Source organism: Helianthus annuus, chromosome 15 (genome assembly GCF_002127325.2).
Source record: "Helianthus annuus cultivar XRQ/B chromosome 15, HanXRQr2.0-SUNRISE, whole genome shotgun sequence".
Lineage (NCBI taxonomy): Eukaryota > Viridiplantae > Streptophyta > Magnoliopsida > Asterales > Asteraceae > Helianthus > Helianthus annuus.
This window is the reverse complement of record NC_035447.2, coordinates 50,959,914-50,980,991: the sequence shown is the minus strand read 5'-3', so window position 1 is coordinate 50,980,991 and position 21,078 is coordinate 50,959,914. Positions and strand designations below refer to the sequence as shown.

General features: G+C 37.2%; 4 protein-coding genes across 8 annotated transcripts; 3 read left to right on the top strand and 1 right to left on the bottom strand.

The window, feature by feature from the left end:
- Positions 1 to 450: 450 nt before the first annotated feature.
- LOC110911599 (D-ribulose kinase) lies at positions 451 to 5,482 on the top strand. Of its 2 annotated transcripts, none has more exons than XM_022156223.2 (10): positions 451 to 572; positions 677 to 775; positions 879 to 1,069; positions 1,843 to 1,982; positions 2,179 to 2,431; positions 2,847 to 2,979; positions 3,115 to 3,203; positions 3,860 to 4,137; positions 4,251 to 4,320; positions 5,138 to 5,482. In XM_022156223.2, the coding sequence occupies exons 1-10, from the start codon at positions 509 to 511 to the stop codon at positions 5,327 to 5,329; spliced, it is 1,509 nt and encodes a 502-aa protein (XP_022011915.1). In that variant the 5' UTR covers positions 451 to 508; the 3' UTR covers positions 5,330 to 5,482. The 2 variants fall into 2 exon arrangements, with proteins under 2 accessions (XP_022011915.1, XP_022011917.1); XM_022156225.2 differs by having other exon boundaries at positions 470 to 572; positions 1,839 to 1,982.
- A 3,860-nt stretch (positions 5,483 to 9,342) lies between these two features.
- On the top strand, positions 9,343 to 13,723 carry LOC110911598 (protein DETOXIFICATION 46, chloroplastic). The gene is made up of 14 exons (XM_022156221.2): positions 9,343 to 9,865; positions 10,505 to 10,599; positions 10,845 to 10,953; positions 11,227 to 11,282; positions 11,548 to 11,603; positions 11,721 to 11,859; positions 11,940 to 12,077; positions 12,151 to 12,219; positions 12,300 to 12,410; positions 12,496 to 12,624; positions 12,712 to 12,789; positions 12,923 to 12,994; positions 13,263 to 13,325; positions 13,419 to 13,723. The coding sequence occupies exons 1-14, from the start codon at positions 9,418 to 9,420 to the stop codon at positions 13,518 to 13,520; spliced, it is 1,665 nt and encodes a 554-aa protein (XP_022011913.1). The 5' UTR covers positions 9,343 to 9,417; the 3' UTR covers positions 13,521 to 13,723.
- Positions 13,724 to 15,170: 1,447 nt separating this feature from the next.
- LOC110911597 (40S ribosomal protein S3-1) lies at positions 15,171 to 17,030 on the top strand. 2 transcript variants are annotated; one of them, XM_022156218.2, is made up of 7 exons: positions 15,171 to 15,311; positions 15,600 to 15,680; positions 15,764 to 15,911; positions 16,010 to 16,181; positions 16,288 to 16,342; positions 16,417 to 16,548; positions 16,645 to 17,030. In XM_022156218.2, the coding sequence occupies exons 2-7, from the start codon at positions 15,651 to 15,653 to the stop codon at positions 16,849 to 16,851; spliced, it is 744 nt and encodes a 247-aa protein (XP_022011910.1). In that variant the 5' UTR covers positions 15,171 to 15,311; positions 15,600 to 15,650; the 3' UTR covers positions 16,852 to 17,030. The 2 variants fall into 2 exon arrangements, with proteins under 2 accessions (XP_022011910.1, XP_022011912.1); XM_022156220.2 differs by having other exon boundaries at positions 15,174 to 15,306.
- A 704-nt stretch (positions 17,031 to 17,734) lies between these two features.
- LOC110911596 (40S ribosomal protein S3-1) lies at positions 17,735 to 20,128 on the bottom strand. Of its 3 annotated transcripts, none has more exons than XM_022156216.2 (7): positions 20,007 to 20,128; positions 19,205 to 19,272; positions 18,972 to 19,119; positions 18,561 to 18,732; positions 18,427 to 18,481; positions 18,216 to 18,347; positions 17,735 to 18,111 (listed from the first exon to the last, which is right to left on the bottom strand). In XM_022156216.2, exons 2-7 carry the CDS (start codon positions 19,232 to 19,234, stop codon positions 17,905 to 17,907), a joined length of 744 nt encoding a protein of 247 aa, XP_022011908.1. In that variant the 5' UTR covers positions 19,235 to 19,272; positions 20,007 to 20,128; the 3' UTR covers positions 17,735 to 17,904. The 3 variants fall into 3 exon arrangements, with proteins under 3 accessions (XP_022011908.1, XP_022011909.1, XP_035840469.1); XM_022156217.2 differs by having other exon boundaries at positions 19,969 to 20,042; XM_035984576.1 differs by lacking the exon at positions 20,007 to 20,128 and adding an exon at positions 19,898 to 19,999.
- Positions 20,129 to 21,078: the final 950 nt, after the last annotated feature.

Sequence of the window (21,078 nt, the reverse complement as noted above, 5' to 3'; positions counted from 1 at the left end):
TATGCTTTTGAAGTTGCCCAATGAATTTAAATAAAATACTAAGTTTACAGCAAATGTCTCGTTCTCCCTTTTCCGTATTGATTTCACTCCACAATTTGACCTGAGCATTCCTTGGAACGCAAAACTTAGGTTTCTAAAGGTTTTGGCAAAACCAACTAGCCTTGCCTCTGTCTCTTCGAGTTCCTCTACGGTTTTCCCAAACCATGTTATTCGAAGACACATGGTTTCCCGTCTCTGAAAGTGACTGCATTAGGGAAGGCCACTGGAAACCGTAGGCTACATCCAAGTCTACCACATGCAATGTCCAGCTAAAAGGATCAATGGGAGCCAAATTCTTACAAATTACAAGTTAGGATCGTTGAAGGAAATTTTTAAAGTTTGAATTATCAGCCAATACGTGAAACTTAAAATTATTAAAATTCAATAACCGGTTTTATTATTATTGCACAAATGCAGAATACAATTCCCCTGGGCCTGTGTTATCCGTTTCTTGAAAAAGAATAAACAAATGGCAGCCTCTCTTCATCATTCCATAACCATTTGGTCTCTCCTACCATTTTCATCTCAACACAGTACAATTTTCACTTCACTCACATGTTTTTTTTTTTTTTTGGCTATATTATTGAAATTTATGGTTAAAAATTCAAATCCTACCAATTTTCACATATTCTTTCAGGTTCAAATAAATCAATTTCTACAGCCAGATTCCACAACAACATTGTTGATAAATCAAAATCAATATCAAGAAACAGAATGCAACTAGGGAACAATACTTGTAAGCTTTTTGCTGAATTTGAATTATTATTATTATTACTACTACTGAGATAAATTAGGTGTCTGTGAATCAAAGAAAGAAATTGATATAAGGTTTACTGTAGATAAATCAGAATCAAGAAGGGGAATGAGATTACAGAGGAGTAATTGTAAAGCAAATTTAAGTAATGGTGATGAAGCTGAGGCGAAGTTATATTTGGGGATGGATTTTGGTACATCTGGAGCTAGATATGCAGTTATTGATAAGGAAGGGGTCATACATTCTGAAGCTAAGAGGGATTATCCTATGTTTATGGTAACTTTTACATCATTATATTATATTGTTTTAAGTTTATAGTTATCATTTGTTTGATTCAGTTCCACAATGTTTCTTTGGTAAAATGATATTATGCAAGCCGTAACGAAGGGATTGTTAATGGTGGTATGGATTTACACTGTAAACCTCATTTACGGTTCATATTACTTTTGGGTCCAAGATATAGATGATACAAATTTAGCACTAATTCAATCTTCATACATGAGCTTTGGGTTGTAAAGATTTTAAATAATACTAATATCGTAAAAATTATAGATGAATATCAGTCAGTTTGACCATATAGTGGGGAGGGGGTATAAATCGTGCCGGGACCATAATACGACCGTACACATTTAAAGTTGTGTAACTTGAACACGACCCGCGTAACCCAGTTATCTAAACGAGTCAAAAAGGTTGGTATGTTGAAAACAAGTTGATGGGTTGTAAGACGTACAGGCGTAGCATGTGGGTTCAATGGGTCTTAATTTTTTATTTTTTGTATTCTAACATCATCAAATATTCAGGGTTAACAGGACCATAATCAATTAATCACATGTTCGTTAATCGTTATTGACTTATTTCTCGGATTAAATAAACAGGACCAGTCACATCTTCACCTTTTCACACTTCAAGTAAATGGGCTCACAAATATAATATATTTAAACTTTAGAGACAACTTTAATTCCCATGTTTGTTAATGAAAGGAAAGGTATTGACAATGGATATTAATTGTTTGAAAGAACTTATGAGCTTATTATTCATCGTCTAGGAAGAATGGTGATGCGGTCGATTGGGTGCGATCATGGAAAACAACACTTTTTTCTCTTCTTGAAGATATACCAATCACTATGCGTTCATTAATCACTTCCATCTCTATAGACGGGACTTCTGCAACTACTCTGATTTTAGACAGGTAATAAATTCGGCACCTGAAACTAGAAAACACTTAAAAGATTTAAACATTGATTCGGGTTCCAAAGATTCCCTTATTTTTTCGCTACCACAAGGGATATAGACATTTTGAAAAACAAAAAGTCAAAAGCTTTATAAGTCTGTATGACCTCAATAGTCAAAGTGTCAAACTATATTACTTTTCTATATATCTGCAGCAAAACAGGAGAAGCTTTAGCAAGGCCTTTACTCTATAACGAGAGCTGTCCTGATGCTTTACCAATTGTTAAATCCATTGCTCCTATAAACCACACAGTATGCTCCGGTTCTTCGACCTTATGCAAGCTCGTTTCATGGTGGACTTCAAGTGATTCGAGTAGAGAGTCTGCAGTACTAATGCATCAATCTGACTGGCTTTTGTGGCTTCTGCATGGTAAAATCGGAGTGTCTGACTACAATAACGCGTTAAAGGTACGGTTTTACTCTCTATTGGCACAGTTTGACTTTAGAGGTCAAGCAGACTGTTTTGGGTATCTGATAAAAACTCTGATACAAGTTTAACACCCGATTTTTCTTGTTCATTAATTTTTTTTTTTTTTTTTTTTTGTGTGAAGTTGAATGTAATTTTGAAGTTTCATAGATGTTCAAAAAATTCGTATGCAGGTTGAATTTCAAAATGGAAAGTAGTAAGTTTGACCTTAAAAGGTATTACTTCAGATAGTCTATGAACACGGTTTGACCTTTTGAGGTCAAGTTAATTATTTTGACTAAAAAGGTTTCTTTTTTGCCATGTTTGTTATGAAGTTATAATGTTATAACGTGTTACCGTGTTAGGTAAATGTATTATAACTGCTTATTGAAAGGGTTTTCCAATTCGTTCGCATAGGTTGGTTATGATCCCGAACTTGAATCGTATCCACCATGGCTGAAATCTCAACCGTATTCACATGTTCTACCGACCATTCAAGCTCCTGGAACTATAATCAGCACCCTCAAAGAGGACATAAGAATAAAGCTTGGTACACTTTGTCCTCTCTATAATAAAAAAATAGTTATAATTCCACCATAATACAAACTAAAATATTGTTTTAACTAATCTACTACAAAGGTTATTTAAAACACGATGCTTGATATTGGGCTGAATTCTTGTACAGGTTTTCCTGAAGATTGTGTTGTGTGTACGGGAACTACGGACAGTATAGCTGCGTTTCTTGCAGCCCGAGCTACTCAGCCTGGGAAGGCGGTAAAATGCTTTTAAACTTTAGCCTACGTTTAGGGCTACAAACGAACCTAGAACACGAACAACGCCCTGTTTGTGTTCGTTTGTTAAGAAAATATATGTGTTCACGGATTGTTCATGAACACTTACCGAATGCGATTGTCTGTTCGTGTTCGTTCATTAAGGAAATGAACGTGTTCATGTTCGTTTGTTAATTTTAGGTAAGGAACGCAAATGAACATTCATGAACACAAACGAACACAAACGAACACAAACTAATGTTCATAAACAGAATATATAATACACTGATACTTATTAAATATATTTTTGTCAGAATTTTGAAGTATTTCAATAAATATAAAAGTTAAAAGCACTAACAAACTATCGAACATAAACAAACACGTTACCGAACGTTCACGAACACGCCTCTATTCACGCTTGTTCATTTAACTAAACGAACGAGATTTCTTGTTCGTGTTCATTCATTTATTAAACAAACGAACACAAACAAGCTTCCCGCCGAACGGTTCACAAATTGTTTGCTGAACGTTCGGTTCGTTTGCAGCCCTACCTATGTTTATTTCGTGGGTCCTTTCTTCATTTATAATGAAACCAGACCCACTGTTAATTGTATATATTCTTAACTTTCTTTAGACTGATCTCAAGAAGGTTGTATATAGGTGACATCTTTGGGTTCAACGCTTGCGATAAAACTACTAAGCACCACAAGGATTGATGATGCACGGTTCGGGGTGTACAGTCATCGTCTTGATGACAAGTGGCTGGTCGGAGGTGCCTCAAACACTGGCGGAGCAGTTCTGCGGCAACTTTTTTCCGATGAGCAACTGGAGAATTTGAGTGTGCAGATAAACCCGATGGAAGCTTCACCGTTGGATTATTACCCACTACCGGTGGAGGGAGAGAGGTTTCCAATAGCCGATCCCAAGATGGCCCCAAGGTATAGTAAAGTAGATACTGTAATACAATATTAATGTTTGTTGGGAGAAATTACCCGTTTGACTTGCGTCCTTGTTTGTAATTGATGTTATGTTAACATATTTTACGTTATAGGTTGAGTCCTCGACCAGAATGTGATGCAGCATACTTGCATGGAATTCTCGAATCAATAGCTCGCATTGAGGTAAACAAAGTTATCTAATTACCCCTTCTTTTAACATGATATGAGAGGCTTTTATTTTGCATATCATAAAACCTAATTATTTATACTGTGACAACCCATCACTAGAAAACTCGTGGGCCCCACCAATACACTGTTAACCAATGAAACCACGCAAAAAAGCAACTTGCATTGGGTGGGATGCCTTTAATTAGGGGGGCAAACGAGCCGAGCCCGAGCTCGAGCCCGTTTAACATATGAAAACTCGAGCTCGAGCTCGACCTCGGCTCAAAGGTAATTTTTCAAGCTCGAGCTCGGCTCGGGATCGACTCGTTTAGTATTTTATTAATTAATTTTTATTAATTATAGATATTGTTATACATATAATTTAGTTATTTTTTATATTTATATAAATGGTAAATATTATTATTTAAATATATGTTTAATATATTAATAAAAAATATATAAAAAGAAAGCTCGTTAAGGCTCACGAGCCGGCTCGAGCTCGATAAGTGAAGCTTGGGCTCGTTTACTAAACGAGCTTGTTTTTAGGCTCGAGCTCAAGCTCGTTTAAGCTCGGCTTGTTCGAGCTTTTTTTCGATCCGAGCTCGAGTAGCTCGCGAGTAGCTCGGCTCGTTTGCACCCCTACCTTTAATGGGTTAAAGATTTAAAAGTCCTAAGACATTTGCTGTTAGAGGGAGCCAAACACTTTCAACCATGACCCATTTGTAAACAGAATACTTCTTCTTAGACACATGAACTCATATGTACCCCCGGGGTTGTTGAATCTGTTGTTTTTGTCTTTTAAAGATGTTGATAAAATGTTTTGTTTTTTATTTAGGCAAAAGGGTATGCATTGTTGAAGGATTTAGGAGCTACTAAAGTAGAAGAAGTGTTTACTGCGGGTGGTGGATCGAAAAACGATAAGTGGACAAAGCTACGAGAGAGAGTGCTTGGTTTGCCTGTACGTCGAGCACTTCAAACCGAAGCGGCGTATGGGGCTGCTTTATTGGCGTTAAAGGCAACCGAATAACTATAAAGTGACTTACGGGACATACATTATTAGCCTATCTTTTTGAACTAAGTATACTGTCTAAAAAATGATGGAACATTCACCGAGAATTTGTCCATTGAATACACAATATACTTTATCAAGTGAATGAAAGCTCACATTCACATTCTTGCCTTAGGATGAAATAAAAAAAAAATTATAATCGTTTTGGGAATTGCTTCGCCCGCTGCCACTTTTCCGGATGATCGATTGGCAACTCAATAAGGCAGAAATGGGTGTGGCCAGTGGTGTACTCTACAGTCCATAACCAAAAAATTGAGAGTTCAAATCCTATAGGTTGTGTTGTATTTATCATAGAAAAAATCTAGGAATTACTGCTAATAAAAGGTTTATTAATAATTATTTTCTTCTACCTTTTTAATTGTTAACTTGTTTTCATTAACTCTTTACTTTAACAATTACTTAATAAGTAGATCGTTAAAAATAAAAAAACTCATAGAAAAACAATTTTTAAATGTAATTTGTTATCGCTTGTAATACCAATATACCATTGTATTTATTTGTATATATAATATTAATTTGGGTGCCCGGACTCATAAATTTCTAAACTGAGTTGATAGATATATGAACATTCAAAGATGATCACATAAGCAAAAAAAAAATATTGAGTCCATAACTAGACACGATTTAAGGTCTTTAAATTTACCTTTTATCGGTGTTTGTATGGCTTTTGTAGTTGTGTTTGGGTTTGGGTTTCTATGCTTGTCTTGGTACCTAGGTTTACGTTTTTATGAACAAATAAAAACGTAACGATTAAAATATGATTACTTAATCGGTAAATTCTTAACATGTAGACAAATGAGATGGATCTATATAGATTTTTTCACAAAAGACATCAATAATGCCAATTGGCAAGGGACGTAGTTGGTTTTGTATCTCAACTATCCGTCATTCATTAAATGCAAAAGCATCTTATAAGAGCCATCCATATATGAGTAAAACAGAAACTTTTATACTGATAAATATTATCTTTTGAATTTAAACCGATACAATAGTTATTCAATATAGTCTATAAAAATACAAGATGACTTAAATGTCACGAAGATGTCTTAACGAGTGTCATGTGACATTCTTGTTTCAACAAGGACTGGTATGATATCCGGTGTATTATGACCGGTAGGATACAGAGATTATACTTTAATCATTAGACCATCCATAGTGCTGAGGTGATTGGGCGTGATTCACCCCCATAACGGCAGAAAACGCTGCAAACACTGCCCCGGGGGCATTTTCTTTGGTTTTTTGGCTTGGACGTGTTTGTCAAAACGCCGCGAGTTGTGAGATTTTCAAGAAATTTGACCGTTGTGCAACGGATATAAAAAATAATTATTTTTCAATTTTATTATTTACTTTTACCCCTTATTTAAATCTCAATTCAACCCATTTTTTATGCATCCATTCCGCCCCCTTTTGGTGTTCCGTCTTGGCCAAGCAACCTAAATTCATACCGCCCGAACACCACCCAACCATTACCAACCTATAAATACCAAGATTGCGATCCGAGCATACTATGCATTCATTCTACCCCTTTTTAGTATTTTAATTAATGTTAATGTATTTTTTTACTTGGGGTTGGGGGTGTGTGTGTGTGGGGGTGGGGGGTGGGGTGGGGGGGGGGGGGTTTGGGTTTGTGGGGTTTACCATTAAATAATAAAATAACACAGTTTCAAGTGCAAGTGGTTAGAATAGTCCAAAAGGATGGAGCCGAGTCACTCTCGTGTCATGTCAATTGTATTTTGTGGTTGGGCAAAAGTTTCCACTAGCATGGGTCCACCTTTCTTGGAGTGAAATGTTAACCCTATTCAACATTTTATATTGATGCCTGGGGTTAATTGTAAAGAGGTTATGGTGTCTAAAACTTGTAGGAAGAGTTTTCTATCATAATTTAAGGACTTAAGGATAATTAATGACTAACTTATCACATCACATGTAAGCACTAAGATTAGAGGGTGTGGTTTAAAAGCTCTAGGGGTTTTATCATGTCACATTAGGTCAACATCATATTGGGGCTTTAAAGCCACTCTTTTAAAATCCTTGTAATGGTTTAAAGCCCTTTTAAACAATATAAAAAGAAGAAGAAATCAAAAAAGAAGAAAATGTGATTGGTGGAAAAGAAATAGGTCCCACATGCATACTTAACGGCATTCGTTACTGGGCTGGCGCGTAGTGGATGGGTAGAGAGCGCTAAGACCGTGGGGTATGGTGGGGCGGGGGTTGGGCTTGGGTTGGGGCATTTGCTAACACGTGTAAAGGGAGCCCCCCCCCCCCCCCCCCCCCCCGCCTGGTTACGTGTCCGCGGGGTATGGCGGGGCGTGGGTTGGGCTTGGGTTGGTGCACCGCGTGACAGAATATTTAAAAAAAATACAAAAAATTTATAAAAAATCACACAACATTTATAAAAAAAACCTACAACTTCATTAAAATTTTAAAAATTACATAGTTTCTATAAATTACAAAATAACAAACCTAGAGCGTTAAATAAATTTCAAAAAGGTCGATCTTGTCGAACGCCTTTTTTTTCCTTCCCTCGAAACTCTATGTTCGCCACCGCCACCCGGTCCTCGTGGCTTAACTCGCCACCGGGAACGGCTTCGTAGTAAGCCTTGAAACACTCAAGCTTGGGCCGTAGCTCGCGCCATTTTTGTTGGCACGCGTTGAGGTTGTGGCGGTCGTTACCGACGTTATGTCGGTAGGCTCCGAATGCTTCCACCCAATATTTTGTTTGGCCGGGTGGCCGTCCCTTCATAGCGTCAACGACGCTTGTGACGAGAGCAATTTCTTCTTCTAGCGGGGTTGGGTTCGTGGGATGGGGGGACCAGTGGGGTAGCGGGTTCGAGAGAAGTGGGTAGCCGGTGGGGTTGGGTTCGTGGGATGGGGGGGGACCAGTGGGTTGGTGGTTACAATATATAGAGGTTGTTGGGAGACCCGGGTGGCGGTTTGGTGGTATGGGGGACCGTTTGAATTTTAAAACTCGAAATTTGAAAAGGCCGCTTGACGTGGCGGGGTGAGCGAAAGAGATTCAGCCAGCTAGGGTGGCCATACCGCCCCACGCCCGGCTTGAAAGCCAAGCCCCAAGGGCCATGCCCCAACCCAAGCCCACCCGGAGTGGTGGCTTGGGCTTTTTCCCACAACCCACGCCCCAACCCAAGCTCCATACCCCATGTCCTAAGGAGTGCTAAAGTGATAGATGTGTCCAGAGGCCTATACCACACACTCTAGAGTAGGGATGGCAAAAAAGCCTAAGCCCGACGGGTATACCCGAAACCCGAAACATACGGGTCGGGTATACCCGAAGCCCAATGGGTATGGGCCGGGTACGGGCTTAAAAATAGAAAAAAATCGGGTATGGGTACGGGTATGGGATTTAGTGATACCCACCCGATACCCGGCCCATTTACCCGAATAATACCCGAAAGTATCATATTATAGATTTTCGTATATATAAACTTGGTACATGTACGTATTACCTTCTCTATAGTCATATGTGGATATGTATATGACAAGTGTTTAGTGAACATATAACTTATTTTTGAGCATGTATATTGGATATGAAAGTTATAACCCTTTATTATTATATATTTATATGTATGTTTTATGCAATTAGGTGGTCCTGATACAATTACTTAATTAAGTAATCGTTTTAATTTAGTTTAGTATATGTGGTCTGAATATGATATAAGTTATTAATCATATTTTCATTTGTTATAGTCGTTAAAATAGTAAATTATATAAACAACAAATTAAAAATTGCACATTAGTCCCAACGGGTATTTTTAAGAAATTAACGGGTATACCTGATACCCGCGGGTATGCCCGATACCCGACGAGTAATTACCCGAAAAATACCCGACGGGTAACGAGCCGGGTATGGGACAAAGAATTACAACCAGGTACGGGCCTAGGATTACCAATACCCGGCCCAAGCCCGGCCCATTGCCATTCCTACTCTACTCTGGAGTGTGGAACATCTCTGATGCTGACACAAAACATCATCGTTGTCCAGATATCTCACCAGATTTTCGCCCTCATTTCCCGTCCACTAATACCTCATGGACGCTAAAACCCTAATTCCTCACAACTCCTACCTCAAAACAACCCCAATATCCAACCCATTTCAACTCCGTTACACTTCCCACATTCCATCGGGTCTTAAAAAATCATCCAAAACCCCTCTGTTCAGAAGAACTCGGCTTCTTACTCATGTTAACCCAACCAAAGGAGCTTCAAATGATGAAGATTATCATAGGAATGTTCGGCTTTTTGCTGCAGTTACTTCTGTTAGTAACAGTGGTGAAGATGAGGAGGAGGAAGTTGTTAAGAGTAAAATGGCGGGAATAGAGGAGGGTTTGGCGGGAAACGAGAGTATTTGGGATCAGTTGGTGGAAATTTTGAAGTTTTCTGGACCAGCTGCTGGGCTGTGGTTGTGTGGACCGTTGATGAGTTTGATTGATACTGCTGTTATCGGTCAGTCTAGTTCGGTTGAGTTAGCTGCTTTAGGTACGTCAACTTTACTTGTTATCTTTTAAACACTAAAATATAAGATATTTTCGTTGTCTATATAGTCGGATTTGTTCAATCGCGTAGTTTGTTTAAATAGACCTGCACAGAAAAAAACCGCTTTATGTTTGTAACCCGGAACTGATATTGAAACCGGTTTGGCAAGAACGATGAACCGGTTAGGAACCGACCTGAACCATTGGGTTGAAATCGGGTTGTAACTTGTAACACTGTACTTTATAATTGGTTTGAACCCACCTAACCCGACCTTAAACAGTCAAAACTCAGTTTTAAACCGGTCAAACGCAATCCTTTGACTTTCTTCAACCCGGTTCCAACAGATACCGGTTTGACTTTTGTTGACCCAAACCGGAACCGCTTCCACCCGAAACGGCTTGCACAAAAACCCCGGGATGTGCACCTCTATGATCAAATACTTAAACCCATTGCAATGGATGGTCTAGTTTATTCAAATAGTGGTCAACTGCATAAGGTGCCACATCAGACCGATCATAGATTCGCATTGCATCAACTGCAGCAATGCGGTTCCAACATTGCATCATGTGCATTGTACATTATTAAAACTAAGCACAAGATTGGAACTATGGAGCTGATAAGTGTTTGTTTAAATATTTGCAGGGCCGGGTACGGTGCTTTGTGATTATATGAGTTACCTGTTTATGTTTCTTTCTATTGCTACATCAAATTTGGTGGCCACTTCACTCGCTAAACAGGTTTCTTTGATGTATTTGTATTTAGCTTTGATTGATGTCTTCAAAACTTTGTATTGTCTCTTTCTGGTATTCTGATACTATCCTGTCAAATATCAATTGTACAATCATCCCATATGCCAAAATATTACAGTTAGCGGTTAATAACCTTTGTTGGGCGACGTGCGTTCTTTTTGTTGTGTTACGTAACACTGAACTCCGAACTCTTACCTTTTCTCTTTAAGTATCTGACTAGTCAAGCTGTTCAGGATAAAACTGAGGTGCAGCATCAGATATCAACATTGCTTTTTGTTGGAATGACGGGTGGTATAATGATGCTTCTCTTTACAAGGTTCTGGGGAGAATGGGCACTCAGCGGTAATAACATCTCTCTCTCTCTCTCTTTTTTTTCGGTGGCGTAATTGATGCCTTTTCACCCAGACCATTGATATAGATATATATAGACTTAGAAAAAACAAAGTACATTTTTTTTTCAATATAAAGGATATTGGTATTTGAAGCATAATACTACCATGTCAATTTTGAAATTGGCCAGTGTTTTTTGACTATCAAATTTGTCTTTAAAATTTAATCAAGCTATCGTCTTTTGTAATTTTCCATTAATAAAGTTCCATACTATAATACTTTCAGCTTTTTCTGGAGCTAAGAATGCACCTATGTTATCAGCATCAAACACATATGTCCAGGTTCTTTGGATTCTACAAACCTTTTTGCATACCAATTACTCTTTTGACCTTTTTGCATAAACTTATGACTTATTTCTATGTCGCTAAACATACCGTTCTGAAGGAAGATTGTATTGATACAGTTGTTAGTTGTTTAATCATGAAACTTTTCAAAACTTTCTTTGTAACGCATTTGTGCTGTCCATAGGGGATACCTTATTTTATTACCTGATTTGAGTTCTTTGTTCGTCTAATCAGTAAAATGTGTTTATTTATATGTTAATAGATTCGAGGCTTGGCATGGCCCGCAATTCTTGTTGGGTGGGTTGCTCAGAGTGCAAGGTAGATACAACATGTTTTTTCCGTTTGACCAAAACTCGTTTTGACCCAAACCCAATATGTCTTGCTATCCGACCCGACCCACCCGTTTTGCTATGCTTAATATTTATTTTTGAGCAGTTTGGGAATGAAGGATTCATGGGGACCTTTAAAGGCTTTGGCAGTTGCAAGTGTTATCAACGGCATCGGTGATGTCGTCCTCTGCTTATTTTTCGGTTATGGTATTGCCGGTGCAGCATGGGCAACAATGGCGTCTCAGGTACGATCTACAAAAAGTTTGTTCAACACGGATCAGTTAAGTTGTCATACGCATCGTGTCACACTTTACACATATTGTAGGTGGTTGCGGGATTTATGATGGTTGAAGCTCTGAAAGATAAAGGGTATAACGGCTATGCCGTTGCGGTTCCATCCGCTAACGAACTGCTTCAAATATTCAAGCTTGCGGCTCCGGTGTTTATAATGATGATGTCAAAGGTCTGTGCCAAAATCGTTGACTCTGTTAATCCGCTCAAAGGTAATTGTTACTTAATTCCGTTTGATGTTATAGGTGGCGTTTTATTCTCTACTTGTATACTTTGCAACGTCAATGGGCACGCAAACCGTTGCCGCTCATCAGGTTGGTTCTATTTGCTGACATACGACTAGTAAAGTCAAATCAGTGTTTGTTTGACTCGTAACAAATTTCTATTGTTTTAGGTCCTTGTGCAAATATACTGTATGTTTGCTGTAGGGGGCGAGCCTTTATCGCAAACCGCACAATCATTTATGCCAGAACTTCTATATGGTGCTAAACGAAGTCTGTCAAAGGTCAGTGATGTTTTAATTGGTGCTAATTTATGTCAACTGTTTGATGCTTTTTTTTTTTTATATTTCGTATATGATCTTCATCCAGGCAAGGAGGCTGTTAAAGTCACTGTTGATAATCGGTGCATCATGCGGTTTAATATTAGGTGCTGCTGGTACCATTGTTCCGTGGTTGTTTCCTAAAATCTTTTCACCTGATCCTCAAGTCATAAAGGAGGTTAGCTCTATTATTTTTTTAAAGTCGATATATATTATTTCATATTTGTTTCTTGAAGTTTAACGGTTACCTTTTTTTTCAATGCAGATGCACAAAGTTCTACTACCATTCTTCATTGCTTTATGTGTAGCAACAAGTACTCATAGTCTTGAAGGAACATTGTTGGTATGCTTATTTTTAGCTTTATAATCAACTTCCTTTTGATTAACTGTTTTTTGTTTACTGAATACTAATTTCTGGTTGTGTCAAAATAATCATAACCGTTTGAATCACATCTTACCGAATTTGACATTTGCAGGCTGGCCGTGATTTGAGATTTATTAGCATATCAATGAGCACAATCTTTTCTTTCGGTGCTCTCCTTCTCATGGTAAGGGAATTCAAATTTTTATTCCGTAGTGTCGATTTTTTTCTTTGTTTACTAAGAATCATATATATAGGGACGCGTTAATACAAAACTAATTTTAAGTAGAGACCTGCTAGTGTCGCGTAAAGCACTTTCACTAGCCCGTCTTAAAATACACGCAATATCTTAACATGTTACATGGTACTGAAACAAAATGTTTTAATTTATTGTGAGGTATGGGTCTTTATCCTTCTCATTTGCTGCATATTAATACCTTATCTCTTTCTTTCAGCTTTTTAGCAATTTAGGATTCGGGTTGCCCGGCTGTTGGTGGGCGTTAGCTTTGTTTCAATGGGTAAAGTTTGACTTTAAACTTGCATCAAACATCATGTGTACATAGTTGTTCAAAATGTATAACTCTATTTTTTTTTTTAATTTTGATTTACAGTCTCGGTTTACTGTTGCTCTCCTACGTCTAGTGTCACCAAATGGCGTCCTTTACTCTGAGGATATGACCCGTTATGAACTAGGGGAAGTTAGCACTGCGTAGCATGAGCTCTAATCTGTAGTTTGAATCCCATTAACATCAAAGGTGTTAAGATGATTCAAGTTTGTCTTGATTATTACCATAGATTATGTATATTAAACATTTAAGATATTGTCAATTCTTTGAAACCCAGATTAAGTTTGTATTACCATATTGTGTATTTTTATAAGTTAGTAGCCTCATAATAATTTATATAAAGTGACAAAGTAGCCTCTTAATTTTATTATCATATATATCCTAAATTATGGACTGGGCCTTGTAAGGTTTTGACTTTCACTTTCTATTCTTTATATGAAAAGTTAGCAAGGTTTGTCCTTTGCACTAACCAGCATATAAAAACCAGTTAAGTCAAGTCACATGCTCTTATATGAAGGTACATTAGTAATTTTGCATTCCCATCCCATCAGATTTCTTCTTCCTCAAACCAATTTGTGTTTTAGGGTTTATTGACTTATTCATTGTTTTGAAAAAAGTCAAAGCTAACTAGTTTCGTTATTTTGTAGCAATTTCTGTGCTTTTAGGGCATGTTTGGCTAAGCTTATTTAAGTTAAAAAGGACTTTTGGGAAAAAGACTTATTGACTTATGACTTTTTGAAAAGGAGTTTTAAAAAAAAAGCGTTTGGATTAGCTTATGGGGTGGGAAAAGCCAATAAGTCAATAAGTTGTTTTTTTAAAAAGTGTTTGGCTTAGCTTATTGATGTAAAATGACTAAAAGCTAATAAGTCAATAAGTTAGTTCAAAAAGTCACAACATTCTAACTTTTCAAAAATGACTTTTTGATGACTTTTTCTCCTTCTCAAAAAGTCATTTTGAAAAGGACTTTTGCATGTACCAAACACTAAAACTCCTTATTGGCTTTTTGATTAAGTCAATAAGTTGGTTGGAAAAGCTTAGCCAAACATGCTCTTAATATGTGTTTATTTGATACCATTCACAACTTTCGCTCGTAATGTTTTATCCATTGTTTTGAAAGAGATCCACTACCTCTTTCTTCGAATCCGTGTTTACGCATCAAATCCAAAGTCCTTACATTATAGAATCTTATTTGTCGTTTGTTCAGTGATTCAGTGAACTGCTTGTGGTATTAGATCTAATGAATTTGGGTCGAGTATGCTTTATGTGATACCCACACGATTATCGCCCGTTTATAACCATCAAAACTGAAAATATTAATATAACACATAATCTTAAGAAATACGATATGCAAGCTTGCGAGAAACCTAAAACTATTGAGATTATAGAATTGTTACAAATGTAAGACTATTTTAGTTGGGTCATAATAAGATGAGTACAAGATATGATTTTATGCGAAGGTCATCCCAACAGGTAACTTTTAACCACATAAGATCATAAAATGAATATACACATATAAGTAAACCCGATGGGTAATGAGTAGCGAATGAATACCCCTTTGTTGTTTAGCCGTTTCATCTATAACGACATTCAATATTGTTATGAGTGGGTCTCCAATCGTAGTCGTACAACTAGAGGCCAACGATCGAGACTCAAACAAATTAGTAGTATTTTCCCCATATTTGTTATGAGTGGGTCTCCAATCGTAGTCATACAAGAACCGGGTCTAGTTAGGAACTGGTTCCGGGTATAAAAAAACCCGATATGCCCATCTCTAGCTCTAAACCACTCCCCTTGGGCCTTGGCCCTTACACCGATATCTTCTATGGGCCAGAGACAGCCTTTATCCATCCATCATTCTACAATGCTAAACCCTAAAATCAATAGAATATTCCGTTTCCTCTCTACAGTGAATCTGCAGATTTCTTCCTTTGAGGTTAGGTTAGTTTTTTTTGCTTGTGATTTCTTCTTGTTGCTTGTGACGTTTAGATTTTCTGCGTTATTTTGCTATAGTTTTTGATGAATCTCTATCGGCAGACAGTGATGCTGAAACTATTGTTTAGTTGCATCCTTTTAGATTTTTAAGTTATGCAGTCTGTGTATTTTGAGAGATTTGAATAAATAGTTATTGAATTATTCTTCATTTTGTTTCTCATGCAGATGTGTTAGCTCTATGATAATTGTAAATTTTGTTGAATCTCTATTGATGTTAATTGTTATTTCTTTTAGTATCAAACTTTAGGATTAGCGATCTTCATCTTTTAAACTCAGCTGACGAAAATGGCAACTCAATTGAGCAAAAAGCGAAAGGTTAGCCTTGTAAATCACTAGACAAGTTGGTATAAGTTTCTTTTTGCACATAGATAGTAATGTAGTTTGTTTTTAATATTCAGTTTGTAGCTGATGGTGTGTTCTTTGCTGAGCTGAATGAGGTCCTCACCAGGGAACTTGCAGAGGATGGTTACTCTGGTGTTGAAGTTAGGGTTACACCTATGCGTACTGAGATCATCATCAGGGCCACCCGTACCCAAAACGTTCTTGGTAAGTCATTGTTAATGTGTTGATTAATTTTATAATACAGGATGATTTAGACTAACAAGATGATCATTGTTAATGTGTTGCTGAATCTTATAATACAGGTGAGAAGGGAAGGAGAATAAGAGAGCTGACATCACTTGTTCAGAAGCGATTTAAGTTCCCTGAAAACAGTGTGGAACTTTATGCCGAAAGGGTTAACAACCGAGGTCTCTGTGCCATTGCTCAGGCTGAGTCTCTGCGTTACAAGCTTCTCGGAGGCCTTGCTGTTCGCAGGTTTTTAAACCATTTTCATCTTCTCTATCGTCCGCTAATCCATCTGGATTACGCTGTCGTTAATGCTTTTTAGCTATTAACTAATGTTCTATTGGTCTGTTTTCAGGGCTTGCTATGGTGTGCTAAGGTTTGTTATGGAGAATGGAGCAAAAGGATGCGAGGTATGTTAACACAGTGCTATCTTTTTTGTTTTTCATGACAAATTGTATAATTTTCAATACCGATTACTACTCAGGTTATTGTTAGCGGAAAGCTTAGGGCTCAACGTGCAAAATCTATGAAGTTCAAGGATGGATACATGGTGTCCTCTGGTCAACCAGTCAAGGAGTACATCGACTCTGCCGTCAGGCATGTGCTTCTTAGACAGGTAAAATCATGTTGGTACTAGAGGAAATGATTTTTTGTTCCGAACTGAAGTTTGTAAGAAGTGACCGAAATTGTGTATTTTGTGTAAAACAAACAGGGTGTTCTTGGTATAAAGGTTAAGATCATGCTTGACTGGGACCCAACTGGAAAGCTTGGCCCTAAGACACCGTTGCCTGATAATGTTGTTATCCATATGCCCAAGGATGAAGTTGTCGCTCTCCCACCTAAAGAAGTTGAGGAATATAGACCGCCTCTCGTGATGGGAGATGAGCCTTTGCCAATGGCCATGCCAGTAACCGTCTAAATCCCGCGTGGAAACAAGACTTGGAATCCCAAAACACTTGAGTTTTGGAAGATTAATTTTGAATGTGGTGTTTTTTTGTTGACTTTGTTTTTTGAACGTGCAAGGTCTAGAGATTTTTTTAAATGACTTTAGATTGCATTTAACTTGAGCATGTTATAACAGCCATTTCTCTTCCTACATAAGCATCAAATATTAACATAAGCCTAAATTTTTCATTTCATATTTTTACCATAAACCAATATTTGTTGCTCGTAACGGATTTTAGATAACTACGAAAACAATGGTAATGGAATTTGGAAACATGTAAATCAATAACCTTTAGTTGCTTCACAACTATATACTTTTTAAGTACATTTGGTACAGCAAATTAATAACTTCAAGTTAGACCATGTATGCTTTGGTTAGTGACTTGAAAAGTGAATGTCATGTAATAATTTCAGGTTAGACCATGCATGGTTTGGTTGGTGACTTAAAAAGACTGCTCTGCAGGAATTGATGCCTTTGTTTCGAGCCTCGGTAAGGTTTTGTCGATGTGTCCATAGAACAAACACCAGCACAGCATTTGCCATGGCCCGGTTTGCATTGTTTGCGGGTTCTTTGTAATAATAAATGACTCGTCAATGGATGTATCAGTTCAAGCATTAAGGAAGAAGGTAACAAAATGCGATACGTGGTGGCAATTAGTTAACAATTGTAGATTTAAATGCAAGTTGCACATGAAGCTGCCAATCCGTTGAGGGCATGATTGCATGGGCGTCGCTCAGATCATGTTTTTGGTTTTCACAATACATGTTAGCGTTGAAAATCATAAAACCTATGAAAGATTAAAACCTTAATGCAGATCAACATGCGTAGCCACCAATCTTAATACCAACAATATCAATTGAAACTCAAAAGATAACATACTTTCATTAAACTACTTGTAAAAATAAAGATTACAGCAACAGAGCATCATCATGAGAACAAAAGAGTCCAATTCATAACAAAAACGCAACAAAAACTCATTTTATAACATAAAGTCTTGAGTATCTAATCTTGCTTTCGTCACAGGATTTAGACTGGTACTGGCATGGACATAGGCAACGGCTCGTCACCCATCACAAGGGGTGGTCTATATTCCTCCACCTCTTTTGGTGGGAGTGCCACAACATCATCCTTTGGCATATGAATAACAACATTATCAGGTAAAGGTGTCTTGGGTCCAAGCTTTCCAGTTGGGTCCCAGTCAAGCATGATCTTAACCTTTATACCTAGAACACCCTGTTTGTTTCACACAAATTATACCAACTTCAATAAGTTCTTGATATAAACGCACTACAGTTTGAAGCATGAAATCATGTTCACAGGTGTTCATATGAGTTTACCTGTCTAAGAAGCACGTGTCTGACAGCAGAGTCAATGTACTCCTTCACTGGTTGACCAGAAGACACCATGTACCCATCCTTGAACTTCATTGATTTTGCACGCTGAGCTCTAAGCTTTCCGCTAACAATAACCTGAGAGAAGTGAACAGTGTTAGCATTTATACAAACTGGCATAAAAGGAATAAAGATAACCATATATATATATATATACCTCACATCCTTTTGCTCCATTCTCCATAACAAACCTCAGAACACCATAGCAAGCCCTAAAACAGGCCAACAAAACATCAGCTGATAATGTTGTAATTCACAAATGATTCGAAAATAAATAGTAAGTTTATTAACCTGCGAACAGCAAGGCCTCCAAGTAGCTTGTATCGCAGAGACTCGGCCTGAGCAATGGCACAGAGACCTCTGTTGTTAACCCTTTCAGCATAAAGCTCCACACTGTTTTCAGGGAACTTAAAACGCTTCTGAACCAGTGATGTCAGCTCCCTTATTCTCCTTCCCTTCTCACCTGCATAAACAGATTCGAGAATACATTAACCAAAGTTTTTCCTTAGTCTAATCACAATCTAATATGAGTTGAAGAGCAATAGAATAAGCTGAACAACCAAAAACAAAAACACATTTTTTACACATGTTAATAACAAATATCAAATTACTCAAACCTCTAACCAATTGTCAAATCCGAAATCATCGTGTCATACAGATGCAGGTGTGTGTTACACGTCCTATTTTATAATTAATACTTACCAAGAACATTTTGGGTACGGGTGGCCCTGATGATGATCTCAGTGCGCATAGGTGTAACCCTAACTTCAACACCAGAGTAACCATCCTCTGCAAGTTCCCTGGTGAGGACCTCATTCAGCTCAGCAAAGAACACACCATCAGCTACAAACTGAATCATACAAACATATTTACAATACATTCTATCTAAAAAACAAACACAATAAGATCTTGTAATACCGATTGACAAAATTAACCTTTCGCTTCTTGCTCAATTGAGTTGCCATTTTCGTCAGCCGAGTTTAGATGATGAAGATTACTGATCCTGAAATTTTAACACCAGAAAAGATAATAATCCATAAAAATAAGATTAAGAAATATTCTATAAGCAAAACTAACTTAATATTTGTCACTTAAATCTCAAAAGTGGTAAATCAGTGAAAATTATAAGCAATGACACACATGAATCAAATTTACAAAGTCAATCAAGCATCAATTGCACATTTCACTCCAAAATGAGCTTCAAATTGATACATGTACATGTATGTGTGACATAATTTTGTTCGTCAAAAACTACAAACCATAACGCATGATTCTGATTGAGGAATTATATCAAACAGTTAGTGTTCATATATAACAAACCCTTAGTCAAAAAACGCAGAAATATTTTCAATGTTTAACCCTAGATCAAGCATAATATCAGCAAATAACACACAGAGATATCAGATTTACTATCACTACTAAACTCAACTACAATTTGATATCTGTACTGTGGATGTTACATAATTTTGTTCATTCATAAACCACAAACCATAACGCATGTTGCTGATTGAGGAATTTTAACAAACAACTGGTGTTAATACAAACGTAACAAAACAATATTTATAAGAAGCAGATGATTTATCAACGTTTAACCCTAGATCAAAGCAAAAGGTGAGCAGATAACGTACAAACAGATCAGATTCACTATCGAAACTAGCATAAATTCATCTAAACAGAAGTAATAGTAATAATAGTTCACCAGCAGAGAAGATTGCAAGAAGAAAATGTAAATCGCACCTCAAAGCGAAGATGTTAAACGATAAATCGGCGGTGGAGAGAGAAGAAGATGATGAAAATTGGTAGGGTTTAATACTGTATTCATGGTGGTAGGCCTTTGGCCCAAAATGGAATGATCTGGGCCAAGCCTGTTTTCAGCCCATTTTCTCTCGAAACTAGTGATGACTGATGAGCCCATCATTCTTATCGATTTTTTTTTGTTTTTTTTATTCGTGAATGTCGGGATGTCTAGCATATGTTGTCTTAACTGGGTCCATGCTAAAGAGCTCCCTCGCACAATAGCTTCCCAATTTAAACCCCTCAATGAGAAACCCCTATCACCCAGACTCGAACTTGAGACCTGGAGAGGAAAACTCACCCGGGCTTACCATAGGTAGAGCTTAAATACCCGTGGCTACCACTAGAGCACTAGTGATGGTTCATCATTCTTAAGTTAGATTGTTAGAACTTGTAAATTAATCAAACCCTGCTGAGCGAAAACTAAGAATTTATGATCACGTTGGTTAAGAGGATATTGACGGTCCTGCGAGTTTTAGAGTAATGAGTTTGAATGAAGTGATATATGGGTAAATGAGTAAATGCTAAATAAATTTAAATGAGTAAATGCTAAATAAATTAAATAAATAATCTAATGACATAATTTATAACAAAATTATCTTACTTTTTTTTTTGTTTTTGTAAAACTGAACTAATAAACAATAAATATGAAAACTAACCTTTGGGTTAGTTTTATGTTCTTGTAAATAGTAGGTTTTTTGTTTTTTACACTTTGAGAAGTCCATACCTTTTGAATATTTTTTAACCATCTTTTGTCTTCACATAATCTGATGAAGGTTCTGTTTGTTTTTGCTTATATTGTTTGTAAATAGCTTATGTCTGCGGGCGGGCAGATATAAGCCCTTAAAGACTGTTTGTTTTAAAAAAAATAAGATTTTAAAATAGCTTTTAATAGCTTAAAAAAAAGCTATGAATTATAGCTTCAAGATCAGATCAGATCTTCACACACCACCCACCCTTCTTCTTCTTCCTCTTCTCCCCTGCCACCACCACCTCCGCCACCACCTCCGCCACC